The sequence below is a fragment of the Brassica oleracea genome, chromosome C8, assembly GCF_000695525.1.
Source record: "Brassica oleracea var. oleracea cultivar TO1000 chromosome C8, BOL, whole genome shotgun sequence".
In the NCBI taxonomy this organism is placed as follows: domain Eukaryota; kingdom Viridiplantae; phylum Streptophyta; class Magnoliopsida; order Brassicales; family Brassicaceae; genus Brassica; species Brassica oleracea.
The window spans coordinates 19880195-19900510 of NC_027755.1; the positions used below are offsets into that span (position 1 = coordinate 19880195).

Sequence of the window (20316 nt, forward strand, 5' to 3'; positions counted from 1 at the left end):
GTTCGTCACCCTCCCGTCGGAATCTTTGTGCAAATACATCCAACTCCGTAACTCGTAAATACTACCGCCACCGGCCATTTTTTTCTTAGATTTTTTTTTGAAATATTTTTTTTTCTGATTTTTTTCTGATTTTTTTTTCTCCCGTTTGTGTGTTGTGAGAAATGACATATATATAGAGAAATTTTCGAGTTGGGTAGTTGAAATATAAGATTGATTTTACAAGGAATATTTTACATGGTTTTAACATAAAATTTACAACGATTTTACGACGAAATTAGGTAAGCTAAAGCACATTGAATACACGTTTTCACCTAAATATAACGGTAACATGTTTCGTTGTAATGTCGATGTAATGATTACGACGTATTTCTCATTCCACGTACATTCGTCGAAAACTTACATGAATTTTACGACGAAAACTATTCGTCGTAAATTTACATGGCGTTTACGACGAAAGATGGATTTCTCGTAACTGCGTTGTAAACACCATGTAAATTTACGACGAAATATTTTCGTCGTAAATGTTCGTTGTTATGGACACGTTTTCTTGTAGTGATATGTATAGTCTAAAATGATCGTAGTTATTTTTGTTTTTAAATCCAATATATCGTTTCAATATTTTTACGAGTACTTACTACACCTTATATATGAATTTTATAAGCTTGATTTTACATGTTTACGTTAGATACCCATTATATTATATTATATTAAAAATGAATTTTTTAAGTCAAGTTATTTTTGATTAATTGTTTTGACATTTAATTTAAGAATTATACTTGGAGGTCCCCTTATTATTAACTCTCTCATTAGTCTTGGATTTTAAGAAACAAATTCAATAAGGTGCATAAATAGGAAATAAAAATATTCCTAATTATAAGCTGGAGTTCGCATTTGACTTGGAGATTACGCAAACCATTCAATAAGGTACCGAGAAATTAGAAATAATATATATTCATAATTAAGATCGTGTGTTCGTACCAAGTAAAGCCAGTTTGGAAATATTATTATTGTTTTGGAGTTATAAAACTATGGGAACACAATATTATATGTCCCGTAATCTCGATCTTATTGTTATTGATAATAAGATCGATTGTGCTATTTTTCATTGTTTCACAACTCTTAACGTACATGGAATATATTGTATTTCCAATATTTCGATGTGACCTACTTTTTAACATAATGTTTGAAGGTTGCTATATAATAGTAAGACCTTATACTGTTTCCCTCACGAACACTAACAAAGACTCGCAAGAAGTTGATAACAAATAAAACGATGGCAAATTTTGATCAAGTGTCTGCATTGAAACCTTTCAAAACAATGTGGAGAATAAGGGTTAAGATAATTTGGGTATGGAAACAATACTCTGCTCGGGCTGGAGAGAACATTGAGATGGTTTTAGTCGATCCAAGTGCAAGTCATGTGATAACATTTTGTAATGCTCGATCTGACAATATTATATATGGATTCAAAATCCTCTTTGATATATTTAATTTTCTTGCATACACGTACATATATGTACATTGAAGTGAATACGTATATAATTAAATATTCACCGCAAGTGAGGATGCTAAATCTATAGGAAATTCAAAAAAAAATTATTTTTAATGCTTCATTTGACCATTAACCAAATTGTAATGAAATACTTTTTTATAATTTTCTTTTTTTTTTCTTCAACAATTATGTTGATTTGATTTAATTTTGCATGGTTTTACAAATTATAATATGAAATGATTGGTTGGGCTTCAGGATTGTCTAAAATACTTATAACATGAAAACAAATAAGTATTAATAGTCTTAGGGTTATCACCAAAAAATCAAAAGCCTCAACCATTTTAACCGAACATACAAAAAAAATTATTGATTTAAAATGTAGTTATTTAAATGGGTATTAAAACCCGAAACAACCAACCCAAAAAAGAACTAATATCCGAATTAAACAGACCTAAAGTCTTCTTATCTTCAAAATAACAAAATTATTAATCACATCCCGGGCAAGGCCCGGGTCTTATCCTAGTATAGATTATAATATAATATTACTAACAATGAAGAATTATTTATTTTGACGAATACAACAACATGTGTTGTTTGGTACATGTAAATAACATAGATAAAGGATATATAATGTTGTTGACACTTATTTGTATTGTTCATGTTTGAGCGTTATGATTTGTATGGTTGTGAGACTACGTAAATGTGTGTATGGATGAATAGTGGGTATCATGTTTGGTGGTTGACGCCTTAATAAATTATGATATGATGAACACATGTACTCGATTAGTTGTCGTTAGAAATTTATTATAGTCATAATGTCACGCCTTGATTATTTTGATTCAGCGCAATATGTACGTAACTAATTCCATATTTGCATAGTAAAGATGGTCTTGTTTAATTAATAAATATTATATCACCAAAACCGATTGAACCAAACTTAAACCCTCTAGAGTTTATAGACAGTACCTCGATCAAACTCATACTCGAAGCTACAAACAGTTTCAAATGTGACGTCGTTAAGCTTAGTTATCGGTCCTATATATTAGGAATGCATTACTACACCAAGTTCCATGTTCTGAAAATCTACACTAGTGAAAAAAGCTCACCTCGAGAACTAATGTTGTGACCATCACGGTGCACACATTATCGTCAATATTAGCTCAATGACATCTCACTTTCTCACGTAACTCGTGCACGCAATCTGAAACGTTTAGAGTAAGGATCATTTTCTCATTGAATTTCACTTGATGGATGCAAGGGGCAAGGATAAGCCTGTCACCGTCTTTTCTCCCGGCGTTAATTGGGTTCAAAAACACCTCCCAGAGAAGATAAAAAGCCGACGCGAAGATGGAGAGTTGGTCGGGACAGTGATTTCGTTAGGAGAGAAAGAGGCCCACAAAGGAAAATTGAGATGTATATTGGGCTTAGGCCCAACTCTAAATTCGATTTAGTCAACGTGTGACATTGTCAACCTCACTCAAGCAATGATGTCAACAGACAAAACCACTTTGGTCGGTCCTAGGGTGGGCATTTTACCCGAAATCCGAAGTGGCATCCGAACCCGATCCAAAAAACCCGAACCGAAATCCGAACCGAAGTACCAAAATATCCGAACGGGTATTGAATTAAGAGAGATTGGATATCCGAACCCGAACGGGTAATATCTGAACCCGAATGGATATCTGAAGATAACCGAACATATGTATAATTAATCTTATATTTCTAGTTTACATCTCTCATTTTATATAAAATATTTATATTGATACTACACATACTTTAAATTCATATGATATACATACAATTACGAAGAAAATGATTTGCTATTCACTTAAAATGCATATCAAACTTTTTATTTCAACAATTAACAAAAAGTTACATCCAAAATTTTTTTAAAAAAAACCAAATTAATGTTTTTTTTAGTTTGAAAATGTTATGTCCAAATCTATTAACCATTCAATCTATTTAAAATAAAAAATTAGTTAAATGAAAGTTAGATATTTAAATACAAGAAATTTGAGAAATGAATTTTTTTTTTTAAATCTAAAATCCGAACCCGATCCGAAATAACCGAATACGAACTAAAAATACCCGAATCCGACCCGAAGTACAGAAATACCCGAACGAGTTCTATACCTCTATACCGAAATACCCAAAAATCCGAAATATCCGATCCGAACCCGAACCCGAACGGATATCCGAACGCCCACCCTAGTCGGCCCAAAGACAACCTGTCTTAACATTAACCAAATCAGAATATTTATGCTTATAAAATCATTTAAAAAAAAAATCACTTTTTTGAGGAACATTATTAATAAATAACATTGCTCTCATGTATGATTAACAAAATTGCCTTTGCTGATGTGTCAATTCCATAGCTTCTCTCACACCAAATATTAAACTACCCTCAACTTACTAGGAATATTAAAATATATGCCATCCAAATAATTTACTATATCATTTGTTACGGGCGTAGGGGAGTTTAGTGGACAATAAATAGACGACCACCTCGCATTTATATGGTTCTCGGTTTATAATTTTATGCAAACCGACTCAATCATTGTTGATAAATTGACTAGTATAATGTATAGTTTAAAATTAAAACGCTCCTACTTCATCGTGGCAGTGCACTATACTGATTGTACTAGAAATAAATATATACCTATATTTCGTTTACTATGTTTGTGAATCATATATATAAGATATAAATTACATTATGCTAAAAAGATGTTAGAACTCACTGGATTTATGATCAACCAATGATTGGAGACATAAACATGGACAATTCTCCATGGTCAATTTTCAAAAAGCTTGAATATTATATCAATGGTTGAACTGAACATATTGAATAGAGACAACCGAGATTACATGAATTAAATCCCAAGTAAAATTCGGTTTGGTTTACTATTTGGACTGGTTTACTACATTTGTGAATAATCTATCTAAAAAAATCATAGTTTGAAAAATTAAGATGAATTTCCTTATTTTCCTAACTGTGCCCTAAGCTCATTATTACAAAGTTATATTGTATATATTGTACGTGTCCGAGAAGCAAAATAAGTTACTTGCTATGAACGATTTTAAATGTGAGATTTTTTGTAGTTGTAATTCTTTTGGAAAGTTTCAAATGTATAAATAATGCAAATTAAGTTGTGAACGGAATGTTTTGGAAAGAAGTATATACACATTTAATGATTTTAAAATCGTTATATATATGGTATTAAAACTTTATGCCCTACGTTCTATACGTCAAAACTGAGGTAATTTAAACCTTCTATATTTCTGAAATCACCCATGTATTTCCTTTTTATAAATACCACCATATAGCTATATAATAAACGTATACCGACTTTATTCAGTCATACTAGCACACCAGCACATGTTTCTTAGTTTTCTCTCTGAGTCTAGCTTAGCAAATGGCAAATTTTAACTTTGTTTTCGACTTAAAAGTCTATGTGGAAAATCAAGGTTAAAATCTAACGCCAATGAAATAGAATTCAAGTTCTAATGGTTTTACTAGATACCAACATGAGTGATTTGTATGATAAACATATATATTGTGTTGTTCATAGTATATGGTTGGATTATATATATATGTTTCCATCAATAAATGATTGAACAAATAGTAAATAGTTAGGTTTTAGTGTTTTGGTGTTTGATTTATTTGGCCCAACTAACGTTGAGTTCATCTTCGTTATAACATGGTGATATGATACACGCGACGGTGGAAAAGGATTTGATTCATCAATTTGAACCATTCTTAGCAGAAGGAATTACTAACTTTCTCAGCAACTTTTCACTCAATCATTCATGTGGATCTTATCGAAGGAGTCTAATCCCATCTCATTATTCTCAATTTCCCATTATATAAGAAACCTATGTGAGGGACAAGCAAGTGCTGCAAAATACCTTTTATATGTATATATAAATTAGCTTACTATAATCTCACTATAATCTCCATACCAATTTTTTTAATTGTAGATCTTTTTTCAACTATAATTTTGAAACATGGTTATATGAAGTGGGAATATTGTTTCAGGTTTTGTGTAATGACTAATCAAGTTTTAGTTATTGTCCTTTGTATCAGTGATTCAAATAATCATGTTTAATCATTTAAAACCTTCTAAAGGTATTCATATACTAACCTTAAAGTATGAGAAATTTTCTAGGATAATATTTTTTAAGTTTTTGTCACAAAATAACTTTCAATGAATAAAATGATCAAAATAAGTTTTATTAAAGGGTGAAAATGTATTTTTACCATAGAATTAACTAATGTAGACTTAGGGTTTATAGTTAAAAGGTGAGATTTTGAGGATAAAGTTTCAAATTTAAAAAAATAAAAATTAAAAATTTCAAAATAAAAAAAAGACTATTTTGGTCATTTTCTTTTGTAAGGGCTATTTTGTGACAAAAACTTAAAAAATGACTATTTGAGAGAATTTCCGTCTAAGTATACAACATTAAATTAATTTAGGTGTTTTTTATTTACAATAACGTTATTACCTAGTTATGTTTGTATTTTGTCTGTTTGGTTTTCCAATCGAATTCACGAAGAATTCAAGATCGACTATTCAATATTATTAACCGCTTGCTTTTCACCGGACTTGCGCTCTCCGACAACCGGAGAAAAGCTCCATCTCAAAGGTCAATCTTTTCCCCCCTCTTTCTTCTCTCTCTCTATTGAACCGAGGTGTAGGAAACTCCGGCCGCCGGCAAAAAAATAGGTTAACTAAGTTTGGTTGATTCTCAATGCTGGTTAACTGCAAGGAGTCGAATTAGAGAAATTTTGTTTTGAGCCTTAAGAGTGGTCAAACTTTGAATCCGAGAAAGTTATGGTTTAAGGATCTGTATTAAAGATTTGGCTTGTGGTTACTAATACTAATACCAGCCCAAAGAATGTTGTCCCCCAAAGATTTGTACTTTGCTGATAATGCAGAAAGAAAGCTTGGGACTTTGTACTCTTTTTTTTTTTTTTTAATCTTAGAGGAGGTCAAAAGTTAGTGTTGAACTATTGAACTGAGTAACTAGCCACCTGTTTTGATTAGTTTTCTCTGACTTTTGATTGCATGAATTTTTGAAGGCAGTTAGTCACTGGTTGTTTCTGTGGTTTGCTGAGATGTTTAAACTATACTTCTTTTCATTTGGCTTCTTTCACAAAGTGTTGTATGCAAACTCACTGTTAACCGAAACTGGATTTGTTTTCTGTGTAAAACTGTAAATATTTGAATCCATGAGTTTTTTTTTTTTTTTTAATGATCCTTGAACATTTGATACAGAGAGCAGATAACTTATAGCTGAGAAAGAAGATAAGTGACAAGGGTACTGAAAAAATCTGAAGGAATCAGATGGGAAGCAGCAATAGAAGCGGAGAACAAAGAAAGCAAATGGCTGAACTTAGCAAAAACCTTAAAGGAGGTGAGAGGATTCTGGAACCTACACGTAGACCTGATGGCACTCTCCGGAAACCTATCCGGATTCGAGCTGGACATGTTCCAGAAGATGAAGTTGTCATCTATCAATCCAAAGGCTCTTTGGTATGGAGTCTTTATCCCCTCAACACTCTCTATTCTGTTCTTGGAAATGAAATAGTATTTAGGCCTAATTTACATTTTCTTTCCAATAGATGAAGAAGGAGATGGCCTCACAAGGACCTCCAGGTTATGAACCTGATCCAACTCCTAAACCAAAGACCAAAGCTGCTAAGAGGAACGAACGTAAGAAAGAGAAGAGATTACAGGTATGTGTCTCTCAACTCTATCCATATGTAAATTACTAGCTTCGTCTTCGGTTACTGGAACATGCTTCAAAATTATTATCATCTCTGCAGGCTGCTGCAGAAAAAGGTAACAGCTCTGAGGATGGATCAAGTAATGTAGACAAGGAAGAGGCTGTTCCCATTGTCACTCCAAGCAGTGGACCACAATCTGTGGATGTATTGGTTTCTAGTTTGGATGCTTTGAACCTTGGTGAAGCACACAATCAAGGAACTGCTGGAGAAGACATTGAGAAAAGGATACGTGCACTTAAGAAGAAAGTAAGATTAAGTGTCCTCTCATTCACTACATCATTGTGGCAGTTTGGTGTAATTGTTAGTTTCTAATCTTCTGTTAACATTTTGCAGATACGACTCACAGAAGCTCAACAGCAGAAGACTGCTCCCAAAGACCTAAAGCCTGAGCAGTTGGAGAAGTTCTCTAAGTTAGAGGAATGGAGGCAAGAACTCAAGGCCTTGGAGGATAAGGAGGCATAGCTTTCTGTTGCATCTGACATGAATTGTCTAGCTTTCAGACAGGGTGTAGCTTTTCTCATGAAAATTGTTAGAACCAATCCAAATTTGTATGAATGAAAAGGAGTGCTGTTCTTTGAGGTTTTGTCAGAAATCTTGTTAATGAACTTGGCTCAATGCCTAAATTCTCATGGGAATTGATTCCACTTTGTGTGGTGGTGTTTGGTTTGCAACTAAGGCATGTGCTTACAACTAGATACATGAATCAATCAAACAGAAGAAAAAAAAAACATTTTGGGTATTAGTGTATTACCGCATTAAAGAGCATGGAGAGCCAACTCTCAAAATTTGGATATTTTTTTCTAAAAATGTGGAAAGTGATTAGCTTACCTCACTAGCTTGAAAGTGACTTTTGTTTTGTAAGTTTTGTTCTTTGGTAAGTTCATGTATAAGGTTTCAAATATCATAAAACATAAGTATTTATTATTGTAGGGAAACTGGGCAGAGAGGCTATTTAGTGAAGGAGAGAAAGAATGTACTAAGTAATTATTGTTGGTGTCATTTATGTCACACATGAATCTGTTACTACATCTTTTGAAAGTTCAACCTAAGGTGTTTGCTAGTTAGTTCAGGTGAGACCCACTTAGCTTTTAATAGGAGACAGTAAGCATTTATAACTTGCATCAAGCTCTGAACAGACACAACACACACAAAAAAAAAAATGAAACTCTTCTTCTTCTTCTTCTTCTCCCTCCTCCTTGGATCCTGTATCGGAGCCAATGACACAATTATGAGAAGGCAGTCCTTGAGAGATGGTGAGGTTATATTCTCTGAAGGCAAGAGGTTTGCTTTTGGATTCTTCAGCCCTGGGGAGGACTCTAAGCTTCGTTACGTCGGTATCTGGTACGCTCAGATCTCTGAGCAGACTGTTATATGGGTTGCAAACAGAGAACGTCCCGTTAATGACACGTCAGGGCTTGTAGTGTTCAGTGGCAGAGGGAACCTCTGCTTATATTCATCAGCCCATGAGACTGAGCTTCTATGGTCGACTAATGTCTCAGATAGGATCTCTGAGCCAATGGCTAGACTCTCTGATCTAGGCAACCTCGTTGTACTTGATCATCTCACTGGGAGAACTCTCTGGGAGAGCTTTGATCATCCTACAGACACTTTTGTTCCTTTCATGAGACTAGGCTTCACAAGAAAAGACGGTTTGGATCGGTTTCTAACGTCATGGAGATCTCCTCAAGACCCTGGTCTTGGGAACTATACATTGAGGATGGAACGTGGAGCGTTTCCACAGACAATGATGTACAACGGTCTGAACCCACTGTGGCGTGGAGGTTCATGGACAGGACAGAGATGGAGCGGTGTCCCTGAGAAGACACTCAAGTCCATCTTCAACATCTCCTTTGTGAATAATCAGGACGAAGTGTCCAACACTTACGGCGTGTTGGACACTTCAGTGATAACAAGAGTGGTGATGAGAGACGTGGGAAGCTTGCAACGGTTTACGTGGAACGCAAGGGAGAAGAGGTGGATAGGGTTAAGACCTAACCCTCAAGAGCAGTGCGACGGGTACGCTTATTGTGGACCGAACGGTTACTGTGATCCCTTGAGTAGAGACACGTTGGAGTGCAGATGCTTACCTGGCTACGAGCCCAAGACGCCTGAGGATTGGAACTCGAGAGATCCTTCAGGTGGGTGCACGAGGAGAGATGATACAGGTTTAACATGCCGTGGGAGAGAAGTTTTTGTGAAGTTGGAGCGTGTGAAGATTCCAGACACGTCAGGTGCAATTGTGGATATGAATGTTACGTTGAAGGAATGTAAACAGACATGCTTAGGGAACTGCAGTTGTGTCGCTTACGCAAGTGGTTACTATGAAAGTGAAGGAGGACCAAGAGGGTGTTTGACATGGCACGGTGATATGTTGGATACGAGGACTTACTTGAGCTCAGGACAAGATTTGTATGTACGCGTAGACAAGGAAGAGTTAGGTACACTCTACAACTTGTATGTTCTAGAACATTGACGGATTTCAATAAATAATTCTCTTTTTTTTTTTTAATTTGGAATCTATTTTTACGTGATTTTTTTCGAAAAATTTGGGAAAAATAGACGAAATGTTTCATTTGGCTTTGTCCATGACAAGAACAAGCCTCAAATGTTTACTGTTATGATTTAATGCTTGTTTCAGCACGGTGGAACAGAGAAGGGTCATCAAGGAAGAGGAAACTCATTTGGATTCTCATCAGTTTGATTGCAGCTGTCATGTTAGCAACGGTTATGTTGTTCTGTTTTGTGAGGAAGCGACAAAGTAAGTAAATATCTTTTAAGCTCATAAGTTAGTTTCTTAGCTCACAAGTAACTAATGAAAACATGGTCAAGCGCAGAGTCTAAGAGGCATACAAGATCTACAACAGCCTTTGCTACTAGTTATGTTGATTTTGGAGACTCACTAAGATTTGGAGAACAGCTTCATGACAAGGAAAGAAATAGGGAGTTGCCTCTCTTCGAGCTTACCACAATCGTTGAAGCGACAGACAACTTCTCTTTAAATAACAAGTTTGGAGCAGGTGGTTTTGGATCCGTTTATAAGGTAAGGAAGAAGCCAAAAACATAATCTCAAGTTAAGTGGTATGTTTTGTAACAAGTTGTTTTGTTTATCTTCAGGGAGTGTTGGAGAATGCTATGGAGATAGCTGGGAAGAGGTTGTCAACAAACTCAGGCCAAGGAATGGTAGAGTTCAAGAACGAGGTCAAGTTGATATCAAAGCTGCAGCATCGGAATCTCGTGAGGATCTTAGGGTGTTGCGTTGAACTGGAAGAAAAGATGTTGATATACGAGTATCTACCTAACAAGAGTCTAGACTATTTCATATTCCGTACGTTCATAACTTAATTATAATATACTTATTTCTTATGAGAAAGACCAGTGACTTTATCTCATTCCATATGTTTCATTAGACGAAGAGCATCGAGCACTTCTCGATTGGCCACAACGAATAGATATAATACGAGGGGTTGCTCGTGGAGTCCTCTATCTTCATCATGATTCAAGGCTGAGGATCATCCATAGGGACCTCAAGGCAAGCAATGTACTTCTTGACAATGAAATGATCCCTAAGATTTCAGATTTTGGCATGGCGAGGATCTTTGGAGGCAACCAGGTTGAAGGAAGCACGAAACGGGTCCTTGGAACATAGTGAGTTAGCTCTCTCTCAATCCACACAACATTCTTCTTTTCAATCTTTAAAGTGGTTTCAACCTCTTTTCTCAGTGGTTATATGTCACCGGAGTACGCAATGGATGGCCAGTTCTCCATAAAATCTGACGTGTATAGCTTTGGAGTATTGATTTTAGAGATCATTACCGGAAAGAAAAACAACTGTTGCTTCAATGAATATTCGAATCTACTCGGACATGTAAGTACAATAAAACTGCATTTTGTTTAAGAGAGAACAATAACATAAGCAAATGTTGTTTTTTCTTATTGTATAGATTTGGGATCAATGGAAGAAAGGTGAAGTAATAGAGATCATAGACAAACTGATGGACGTGAAGAGTTATGATGAGAGCGAAGTGATCAAGTGCATACACATTGGGTTGCTTTGTGTTCAAGAAAACGCTTCGGACAGAGTAGATATGTCTACCATTGTGTTCATGTTGGAGCAAAACGCTATTGATCTTCCATCTCCGAAGCATCCGGCCTTTACTACGGGGAGGAGAATAGAAAGTAATGATGGTGGCAGCTCCTCTGGTGGTTGTCTCAGCGGACAAAACGGAAATTCTATTAATGACGTCACCCTCACCACCATTCTTGGCCGCTAACAATATTCCAGTTATTTCTGATATAATGGTTTTATTTTTCTCAAACAATTTATTGGTTTATATATTTTGATTGGTTTAGAAATCCATATAGTATTTATAAATTCAAGTAAAATATGCAAATCCGAAAGTTTTTCCTCGGATTTAGTCTTTGTATTTTTAACTAAAAAAATCCAAACAAATCCATTCAAATCCATTATAAAATCAAATATATTAGTAAATCCGTACGATTGAATAACACTTGATTTGATATAGAATTTATGAATCATTAAACCAATAACACATAATTTTAATACAGATTTGAAAATCATAAAATCAATAAACTAGATTTAGTTAGGATTTTCAAATCCATTAAAATTCAACAACCAATATCCCCTACTTATAATAACAACTCGAATATTTTCTTATATTATTGATTTTTTTTTAGAATAACTACTCTCCTATGGTGCTTATTGATGTTTTTTTAAAATTTCCAATGTTGTTTTGGTATTTCTTGTTAATTCCATCTTAAATAGATGTGTTTCCAACGATTATTTTGTCAGAAGACTTGGTCAATTTTGATTAAAAAAAAGAACTGGTCATCTAATTTCCAAACTTGGAAAGATTATTTACTTGGTTAACGATATTTCTTAAATCTCTGCTGTAACTTAATTTTAATTAATAGTTTTAAATGTTACTAATCAATGAGTCTTAATTAAATTGGATTATAAGTTTTGCTCCTATGGGCTGATTATTAACTCGGCCCAAATACTAGCCCACGAGCATTTAAGAGATTTAACCACAACACGATGTCGTTTTATAGGTCTTTGAGAAGGCAGCAGGTGAGGAAACTATCTTATCCCCTTCCACCTCGCTCGCTTTCTCCAACTGCAATGGCTTCCTTCACTACATCTTCTCCTTCCTCCTCGCTCCTCCCCAAAACTCTACTTCCCATAACCCACCTGACACGCTTCCCTACACTCTCTATCGGGAAATGGAACCATCCTCTGCTCCGGAGCATCTCCACCGCGGAGTCTCGCCGTCGGGTGGCGATTGTCAAGGCTGCGACGGTGGATTCGGATTATTCATCGAAACGGAGCAGTAGCAACGAGCAGAGAGAGACGATAATGCTTCCTGGATGCGACTACAACCACTGGCTGATTGTGATGGAGTTTCCCAAGGATCCGGCGCCAACGAGGGACCAGATGATTGAGACTTATCTCAACACTCTCGCTACTGTTCTTGGAAGGTTTCGTTTTTCTCTTCTCAGTAGTTATTAATCTCTAGCTAGAGATGTGCAAACATATTGAGCATCTGATATATAGCTTGTGAGCAAGTTTATTGAATTTGAAAACGCTGTCGTATGGAGATTTGGAACCCGAGTAGAGTCTGTTTAGGTGCTTGAATTTGGACCACTCTGCAGTGTACAAGTAAGTAACTAAGTTGAGTCGTAGGTGATCTCGAGCTATTCCAGTTTTCGCATAGTAGAAGCAAAAGGTTGTTTCTTTTGGATTTGACAGCTAAAAAACACTGTCTTCATATGTGTACTTGGAGCATTCAAACTGGCACTAGTTAGTGTTATTAGAAGGAAGAATTGAAAGCTTCTGTTTTCTTCAATCTATGTATGAATTGAAGATGTTGTCAAATGGTGTCTCTTTGTTAAAAGTTGATGTGGTGGAGTCTGGACACTATAAGCAAGTAAAGACTCAAACTTTAGATTTGGACTCATGAGTAGAGTTTTTTCCTGGATAGAGTGGTGAAGTGAATCTTCGGTTCATTTGTTGCTGCTGGCTGTTTTTGTAAAGGACTTGAATCTTATCTACACTATCGACTAACGTGCTGCTGTTGTGACCAATTAGTGTACTTGTGTCAGTTTTCCAGTCCAACCAATTCATTGCATGTGATTATTGAGTGTATATGTGTTGTCTGTTTTCCAGCATGGAAGAGGCAAAGAAGAACATGTATGCGTTCAGTACCACCACGTATACTGGATTTCAATGCACCATTGATGAAGAAACATCTGAGAAATTCAAGGGTGGGTAGTTATTTACTGATCAATGAAAGCTTTAAATCCTATTTACTGAATGTGTATGGTTGTAATGGTCGAAAACCTTCAAGATATTGACAGCTTAGTCTTAAAACTTTCACAGGTTTGCCTGGAGTTCTCTGGGTTTTGCCTGACTCTTACATAGATGTCAAGAACAAGGACTATGGAGGTAACCCATCTCACCCTGATTAGTGATCACAGTGTCTCCAAGATCTTGTATCCTTATATCCTTGTATCCTTGTCTTGATTTTTGTATGGTATTTTGTTATGTTTAGGCGACAAGTACATCAATGGAGAGATCATCCCCTGCACATACCCAACATACCAACCAAAGCAGCAGCGCAACAACTCCAAGTATCAAAGCAAGAGGTACGAAAGAAAAAGAGACGGTCCACCTCCTGAGCAGCAGAGGAAACCAAGACAAGAACCAGCCGCTTCTGATTCCTCTTGAACTATTGATAAGACAAGTCCCTTGGTAACGGAGTGTTTGAGATTTTGATCAATCGGTTAGTCCCTAGCTTATTCAAACCAGATGTTAAATCGTCTAGTATCAGTGACGATACTGTTTCATCATCGTTAGGAACAATCGTTTATGGTTATAATGATTTGAACTTTATCTGGTTTAAAGTTCTTCGGCTAGTATGTGTTTTGGTTAAAATAGATTCGTTCTAGAATATGGTATAGTTTTGGTTAAGGTTCGGTCCGGTTAATATGTTTGGTTGGAATCTCTTTGTCCACCGCTCGTTTGCCCCACGTTTTCTCAATACCACTTCCAGACAAGACAATTGCGTCTCCAGACAACTTTAGTTGTAGGGTCACTACACACTCGTCACCATCTACATCAGTCGTGCCCACCTTATCAACACATCACATGAAAACAATACGTTACACGGACTTTAAACCAAACCTTTCAAATCACTTTTAACCAGTGCTCCACTCAATCTTCTGCTTTCACCAAAACAACAGCTGCTAGAGAGAGATCCTTCAAGCTCTCTGAGAATCAAACTCCAAGATGGGCAGCTTCTACGAGCATTACGAGTTCCCATACGATTCCATCCAGGTTAATCATCTCTATGATCACAACTATTATGATAACAATCAGCATCAGCAGTTTGGTCTCAATCCAATGAGTTATAATTGTTATGATAACTGGAATGGACCTGAGTATGATGAGTATGAAACAACAACCTCTGCATCTGTTGCTTACTCTGTCTCCACCATGTCTGAGCCGAAACACTTGTTCTATGATCCTAGTTACTACACAACAACAACCTACGAGTCTCCTTCTCAGTTTAGTATCTATCGCAATGTTCAAGGCTTCAACGAGCCGGAGTTCGAGGAGTACGACCCGACGCCGTACGGTGGCGGCTACGATATCGTTGCAACATACGGGAAGCCTCTTCCTCCATCGGAGAAAACTTGTTACCCTTCTTCAACCGCTGGTCAAGCTTCACCTCCTTCTCCTCCGGAGATCATCGCTCCCGTTCCTCTTGGAGTTTATGATGGTGGTGAGAAGAAAGATGTCAAGAAACGCGTGACTTTCTCTGAGCCGTTAGAGGAAGCCAAACCATTGGAAACCATTAAAGAAGAAGAAAATGATCATCAAGAAGAAGAAGAAGAAGAAGAGGCAGAGGAAGAAAAAGATCACAGTTTAAGCAATGGGACCGTGCAACCTGAAACTGTAGATAAAGTTGAAGTGAAAGCTCTGTATGTTCCGTCTGGTTACGGCTTAGAAGCCACTGATCTCTGCGAGGTTATATTCGGAGGCTACTTTCCTTGTGTTTTACGTAACAAAAGACGTCTGGAGGATGAGAACCGTGCGGCTGAAGTTACTTGCTGGGATAGCGCGGATTCTGATCCGTGGAAGACGACTTCAGACTACCTTTTTGGGGATTCGTATCCGTATGGTTATGAGGATGGAGTTGGAAGAAGACAGTTCGAGATCTCCTCTTATGGTTATTACCAGAGGTATTAACCGGAGTTATCATGTGTCAAAGTGAGGTAAGAGCAACATTGTCTTGATAATTGATGAAGCTGACTTATTGGAGAATATACATGCTCTTTCTTGTATGGTTGGCCAAACGTTCTTATCAAATATACTCGCCATCTCTACCACTAAAGTATAGTATAGTTTTGTTGTAATTTTTATTAAGTAAATTATTATAAGCAGGGGTGGGCAAAAAAACCGAACCAAACCGAGTTAAACCGAACCAACCGAACCGAAACCGATTCAAACCGAACCGAAGTCTATTTCAAACCATTTGGTTGAATATTTTCCCAACCCGAATGGTTCGGTTTGGTTTGGTTTTAAACCGAACCGAACCGAGAAACCGATGTGTTTTTATAATTATTTAAATTAAAAATATTAGTAATACCAATATACTAAAATTCTAATACTAAACCACATATTTTCTATTTTTTATTGATTAACATATATTCTTATAACTAATATGTAATCATCAAAATATTTGCTTTAAAATATTTCATTCATTGAAGGCTTTTTAATTTTAATGATGTTGGGATTTTTTAACTTAGTTAACTTTCATTTGTTTTAATTCTTATATATACTTTTTGTGACTTTTTAAAGGTTTTTGTTTGAGTTTTATATTGAATTTAGTTCACAGAGTTTATGTTTACATAGTTTATGTTGTAAAACATAATTTCTCTTAGAAAAAATAAACTAAGAAGAATCTAATTAAACCGATCCAAAAAATAAACCGAATACAAACCGAACCGAATATAAACCGAACCAAACACAAACCGAACCAAACTAACTATGGTTTACTTCAGTTGGAAAAATACTAGAACCGAACAAACCAAACCGAACCCGAACCGAATCGATAAAATAACCGAAGTGCCCACCCCTAATTATAAGAGTTTATAGTCTTGTTTATTAAGATGAGCCCATATCAATCAAAACATATATACTTTAACAGATGGTTCAAGGAAGCAAAAAGTTCTTAAATCTCCTTTAGTATAAAAATATCTTTTGCAGTAAACTTGGAATGCCAGTTTTTTTTCTTCTTACCTTAAGAGGTTGATCTAACCGGAATTAATGTGTTTAACACAAGAATGTAATGTTCTAACTGAAAACGTCAGTTTTATGGTTTACGGTTTGGGTTTAGGGTCTAGGACTGTTTAGGATATAGGGTTTGGGTTTAGGGTTTATGGTTTAGGATTTGGTTTAGGGTTTAGGATTTGGGTTTATGATCTAGAGTTTGAGTTTAGGATTTAGGGTTTAGAGTTTGAGTTTAAGATTTAGGGTTTAGAGTTTTGGTTTAAGATTTAGGGTTTAAAGTTTGATTTTATGATTTAGGGTTTAGAATTTAAGATTTAGGATTTTTGATAGTGACGTCATTTTCTTTTACCAATTATTTTTGATTTTTTTCTATAAAAATTAATATTTTTATTATTAAATTTAGCCGGTACTTTGTTTGGTTACAAGAGAGACTGTGAATTTAAAGGTGACCTAAGTTTTGTCGGTTCCAACTGAAATGTCAGTTTTATTTTTATATGGATTAACTGAAGATGTTAATCTTTGTTGGTACTTTAAACTAACAGTAGTTCAACTTGTTGGTGAATAATGATATGATAGGGACACAGGGAAACAATCAGACCAAATAAACTGTTTAATCAAACCGGCTTCAAAAACCTATTAAATTGAAGTAGTTCGATAACAGAACCAAATTCAAACCCGACCCAGTTTTAGTCACCCAGCAATCATATATAGTCATTGGCGTTCGGGTACCCGTTGGCGTTCGGGTCAGGTTTTTCGGGTTTACGCTTCTAGGTCTCATACTAAAATTTTATTAGTACGGGTCGGGTTCGGATAATAACACTTCGGGTTCGATTCAAAATTGTATTGCATCATAAAACCCATAAAGTAATCATATATCGTACGGATTCGGGTTATATCGGTTCGGTTCGAATATAACCAAAGTAAAAAACAAATTTTTTGAAGTAAAACATAAAGAAAAACATCTAAATTAAATAAAAATTAATCTATCACATATAAAATTGATAAAATAACAATAAAATGTTAAATTAAGCATGAAAACAAACATCATTTGTAAACAATATGTATTGCCTTATAGAGAGTAGACTTTTTATTTCAATGAGCAAATTATAAAATACTTATTTATAACTAATTGTGTACTTAAAGCATTTATTAGAATTTTAATATTTATTATTATATATAATATTACCATAGATATTGAATTTAATAATTGGAATACTTATATATATTTTAAAATATTTATATTGACTATTAATTTCAGATTTTTCGGATTATCCGTTCGGGTTCGGTTAATAACACTTCGGGTTCGGATATTTTTTGTACCACTCTACAAGATCCGTTCGGATATTTTACGTTTCGGGTCGGATAACGGGTCGGGTTTTTCGGTTCGGGTTCGATTCGGATTTCGGATTCCAGATTTTATGCCCATGCCTAAATTCATATATCATACGAAACGACGGCGTTTCGCCGTCCCTTTTGTGTTCTTCACTTTATTAAAGGAAGCGCGAAGCAGAAAACCCTAAACCCCCAAATCGAGAAAGAGAGAGAGGCAGACCCAAGTCTACAGATTCACGCAGTTCTTAGCTCGAGAAGATGATTATCCCTGTACGATGCTTTACATGCGGAAAGGTTTGTTTCACTTCCTCGGCTTTGCTAAATCGAGCGATTCAAATCTTACTTTAGGGATTTCTCCGTCTTTCTAGGGTTTTAGCTACTCTAAAATTCGACAAAAGAAGAGATTATCTTATCTGCTCTATGAATGTTTTATCGGATAATTACGGTCTGTGTCTTTTCGAGAGATAAAAAAAGTTTCGAGCTTTACGAAGCTTTTCACTCTGTGATTTTTATAGGTGATTGGAAACAAGTGGGATGCGTATCTTGATCTTCTCCAGCTAGACTACACTGAAGGGTAAGCTACAAGACTCTTCTCCAACTAGTCTAAAGGAGCGTACTTTATTTGAATTTGAGAGGAATTAGTTTCAGAACTTCGTACTGTGTACTTATTTAATTGAGAAACGAAAGCAATGAAAGATATTTGTTTAGTAATGGATTAAGCTTAGGATAAACTTCTGTTTATGGTCATCATGTTACAACTGGAAGAGACTATGTTCCGCTTATTATAATTTTGATGTTTCCCGTCTAGTTTTGCTATTTAAAGTAAAACTTGTTGGCTTTTGATTACATTTGTGCGTACATGTTTGACTGATCAGTCTCTGTGAAAATTATAGAACTTTTGTTTGCACATTCGAGAAATTAACCACCTGGTCTGTGATTTCTGTTGGAAGATAATACGTGATAGATATATTTGATTAGTTAACACCATTTCATTAGTGGAGGCACAAACCAATGAAGGGTTGATGTTTAAGGCTGTAGCTAATGATCTGATCTTTACTGGTTATATTTATATGTTGTTGGATAAGAGTGTTGCGTCTATCTTGTTTAGTTTGTATATACTTTATCTGTGTTATTTCATCAAACAAATTTAGTTTTTATTTAGAATTTTTTTTTTTTTCGCAGGGACGCACTTGATGCGCTCAACTTAGTTAGATACTGCTGCAGGCGTATGCTAATGACGCATGTTGATCTGATTGAGAAGCTTCTCAACTACAACAGTACACTCTCCAAACTCTCTATATATCTTTGTGTTTCTTTTGGCTTTTTTTCATGTTGGATTTATAACTCAGATGCAATTTATTTTATATTTTTTCTTTGTAGCTTTGGAAAAATCAGACAACAGTTAGAGGAGGATGCAAATCTGCTGAAAGAGGATTCAACCTTAAAATATGTATGAAAACTCTGTGTTTGGTGTAGAAACTTGAATCGATCTGAATATTATGGGGTTTTTGAAGACGCTGGTGTTTTGTCATATGTATGTCAGTGACTCCGTGTGATTCAGTGTTATAATTTTATGAGCTGAACGAATTGTTTTCCTTTTGAGTAATTAATCTTTCAGTAGATTCATGATTTTTCCATCTAACACAACGAACATATGGTTTTACAAAGTGAAAACCTTGATCACAATACTAAAAGCAGCATATACTCAACCGTGAAGCTGCCACGTCCTCAAAAAAATCAGCCAATGAGTAAGTTTGTTTTCACCACGTCATCATCGCTTGGACTTTTTTTTTGAGTTAACATTTTAACTCAGCCCATACCAGGCCCGTGTTGCCAAACCTTTGTTTTTCCTTTAAAGTTTGAGAGTCGATGATCTTCCCCGACTCTTCCTCTTCGTCTTCGTCTCCAAAACTCAGAATTTTTAGTTACCTTGAGACACTACTGATCAATCAATGATGATCTTTAAACTCTTCTTGATTTTTTTCGTTTCACCTCCCGTTGATCCTCCTCCTCTTAAAGCGCTACGTCTAAACCTAAATACTTTCAAAATCAAGTTGGCTGTAGAAACGCATCTCAGTGATACGATCAAAATCAAGAGGCACTTTGATGAGGACATTCAACCAGAGCCGGAACCAGACCTAACTGAACCTGATATCCAGGACATGATCAGCAACATAACCAAATCAGAGACAGTTCAAGAAGTGCCAGTACCAACCGTATTCAAGGGAGCTATCACTAGACAAAGAGCTAAGATACTTCAACATAAATTTAATGAAAGCATGATACTTGCTTCTGATCTTGGACAGGTTAAACTAGCTGGTGAATCAAGCTTGAAGAAAGATGAACTAAAGGGTGAAGAACCAACTAAGGAGAAACAAGCATCAAGTGAGT

At 35.6% G+C, this 20316-nt stretch overlaps 5 protein-coding genes across 7 annotated transcripts; all 5 read left to right on the forward strand.

Moving 5' to 3' along the window:
• Positions 1-6012: 6012 nt before the first annotated feature.
• LOC106309474 (partner of Y14 and mago-like) lies at positions 6013-7853 on the forward strand. Of its 3 annotated transcripts, none has more exons than XM_013746502.1 (5): positions 6013-6216; positions 6769-7026; positions 7116-7229; positions 7320-7526; positions 7614-7853. In XM_013746502.1, exons 2-5 carry the CDS (start codon positions 6838-6840, stop codon positions 7740-7742), a joined length of 639 nt encoding a protein of 212 aa, XP_013601956.1. In that variant the 5' UTR covers positions 6013-6216; positions 6769-6837; the 3' UTR covers positions 7743-7853. The 3 variants fall into 3 exon arrangements, with proteins under 3 accessions (XP_013601956.1, XP_013601955.1, XP_013601957.1); XM_013746501.1 differs by having other exon boundaries at positions 6013-6136; XM_013746503.1 differs by having other exon boundaries at positions 6013-6136; positions 6776-7026.
• A 570-nt stretch (positions 7854-8423) lies between these two features.
• Positions 8424-11614, forward strand: LOC106309467 (G-type lectin S-receptor-like serine/threonine-protein kinase RKS1). The gene is made up of 7 exons (XM_013746491.1): positions 8424-9718; positions 9919-10038; positions 10115-10320; positions 10395-10605; positions 10688-10925; positions 11001-11145; positions 11222-11614. Exons 1-7 carry the CDS (start codon positions 8440-8442, stop codon positions 11549-11551), a joined length of 2529 nt encoding a protein of 842 aa, XP_013601945.1. The 5' UTR covers positions 8424-8439; the 3' UTR covers positions 11552-11614.
• A 738-nt stretch (positions 11615-12352) lies between these two features.
• Positions 12353-14204, forward strand: LOC106312509 (multiple organellar RNA editing factor 9, chloroplastic). Its single transcript, XM_013750059.1, has 4 exons — positions 12353-12776; positions 13465-13562; positions 13678-13743; positions 13850-14204. Exons 1-4 carry the CDS (start codon positions 12421-12423, stop codon positions 14023-14025), a joined length of 696 nt encoding a protein of 231 aa, XP_013605513.1. The 5' UTR covers positions 12353-12420; the 3' UTR covers positions 14026-14204.
• Positions 14205-14345: 141 nt separating this feature from the next.
• On the forward strand, positions 14346-15779 carry LOC106312508. Its single transcript, XM_013750058.1, has one exon. The coding sequence runs from the start codon at positions 14587-14589 to the stop codon at positions 15547-15549; it is 963 nt and encodes a 320-aa protein (XP_013605512.1). The 5' UTR covers positions 14346-14586; the 3' UTR covers positions 15550-15779.
• Positions 15780-18054: 2275 nt separating this feature from the next.
• LOC106310033 (DNA-directed RNA polymerases I, II, and III subunit RPABC5) lies at positions 18055-19554 on the forward strand. The gene is made up of 4 exons (XM_013747225.1): positions 18055-18219; positions 18441-18499; positions 19108-19202; positions 19306-19554. The coding sequence occupies exons 1-4, from the start codon at positions 18184-18186 to the stop codon at positions 19329-19331; spliced, it is 216 nt and encodes a 71-aa protein (XP_013602679.1). The 5' UTR covers positions 18055-18183; the 3' UTR covers positions 19332-19554.
• Positions 19555-20316: the final 762 nt, after the last annotated feature.

Excerpts from the sequence above, each read along its gene's own strand:
- LOC106309474 (XM_013746502.1), top strand. The coding sequence starts at position 6,838 with ATGGGAAGCAGCAATAGAAGCGGAGAACAAAGAAAGCAAATGGCTGAA. Across the intron at positions 7,027-7,115 it reads ATCAATCCAAAGGCTCTTTG|ATGAAGAAGGAGATGGCCTC; the intron begins GTATGGAGTCTT and ends TCTTTCCAATAG. Across the intron at positions 7,527-7,613 it reads TACGTGCACTTAAGAAGAAA|ATACGACTCACAGAAGCTCA; the intron begins GTAAGATTAAGT and ends AACATTTTGCAG.
- LOC106309467 (XM_013746491.1), top strand. The coding sequence starts at position 8,440 with ATGAAACTCTTCTTCTTCTTCTTCTTCTCCCTCCTCCTTGGATCCTGT. Across the intron at positions 10,321-10,394 it reads GTTTTGGATCCGTTTATAAG|GGAGTGTTGGAGAATGCTAT; the intron begins GTAAGGAAGAAG and ends GTTTATCTTCAG. Across the intron at positions 10,606-10,687 it reads TCTAGACTATTTCATATTCC|ACGAAGAGCATCGAGCACTT; the intron begins GTACGTTCATAA and ends ATGTTTCATTAG.
- LOC106312509 (XM_013750059.1), top strand. The coding sequence starts at position 12,421 with ATGGCTTCCTTCACTACATCTTCTCCTTCCTCCTCGCTCCTCCCCAAA. Across the intron at positions 12,777-13,464 it reads CTCGCTACTGTTCTTGGAAG|CATGGAAGAGGCAAAGAAGA; the intron begins GTTTCGTTTTTC and ends TCTGTTTTCCAG. Across the intron at positions 13,563-13,677 it reads AACATCTGAGAAATTCAAGG|GTTTGCCTGGAGTTCTCTGG; the intron begins GTGGGTAGTTAT and ends AAACTTTCACAG.
- LOC106312508 (XM_013750058.1), top strand. The coding sequence starts at position 14,587 with ATGGGCAGCTTCTACGAGCATTACGAGTTCCCATACGATTCCATCCAG.
- LOC106310033 (XM_013747225.1), top strand. The coding sequence starts at position 18,184 with ATGATTATCCCTGTACGATGCTTTACATGCGGAAAG. Across the intron at positions 18,220-18,440 it reads GATGCTTTACATGCGGAAAG|GTGATTGGAAACAAGTGGGA; the intron begins GTTTGTTTCACT and ends TGATTTTTATAG. Across the intron at positions 19,203-19,305 it reads GAAGCTTCTCAACTACAACA|CTTTGGAAAAATCAGACAAC; the intron begins GTACACTCTCCA and ends TTTTCTTTGTAG.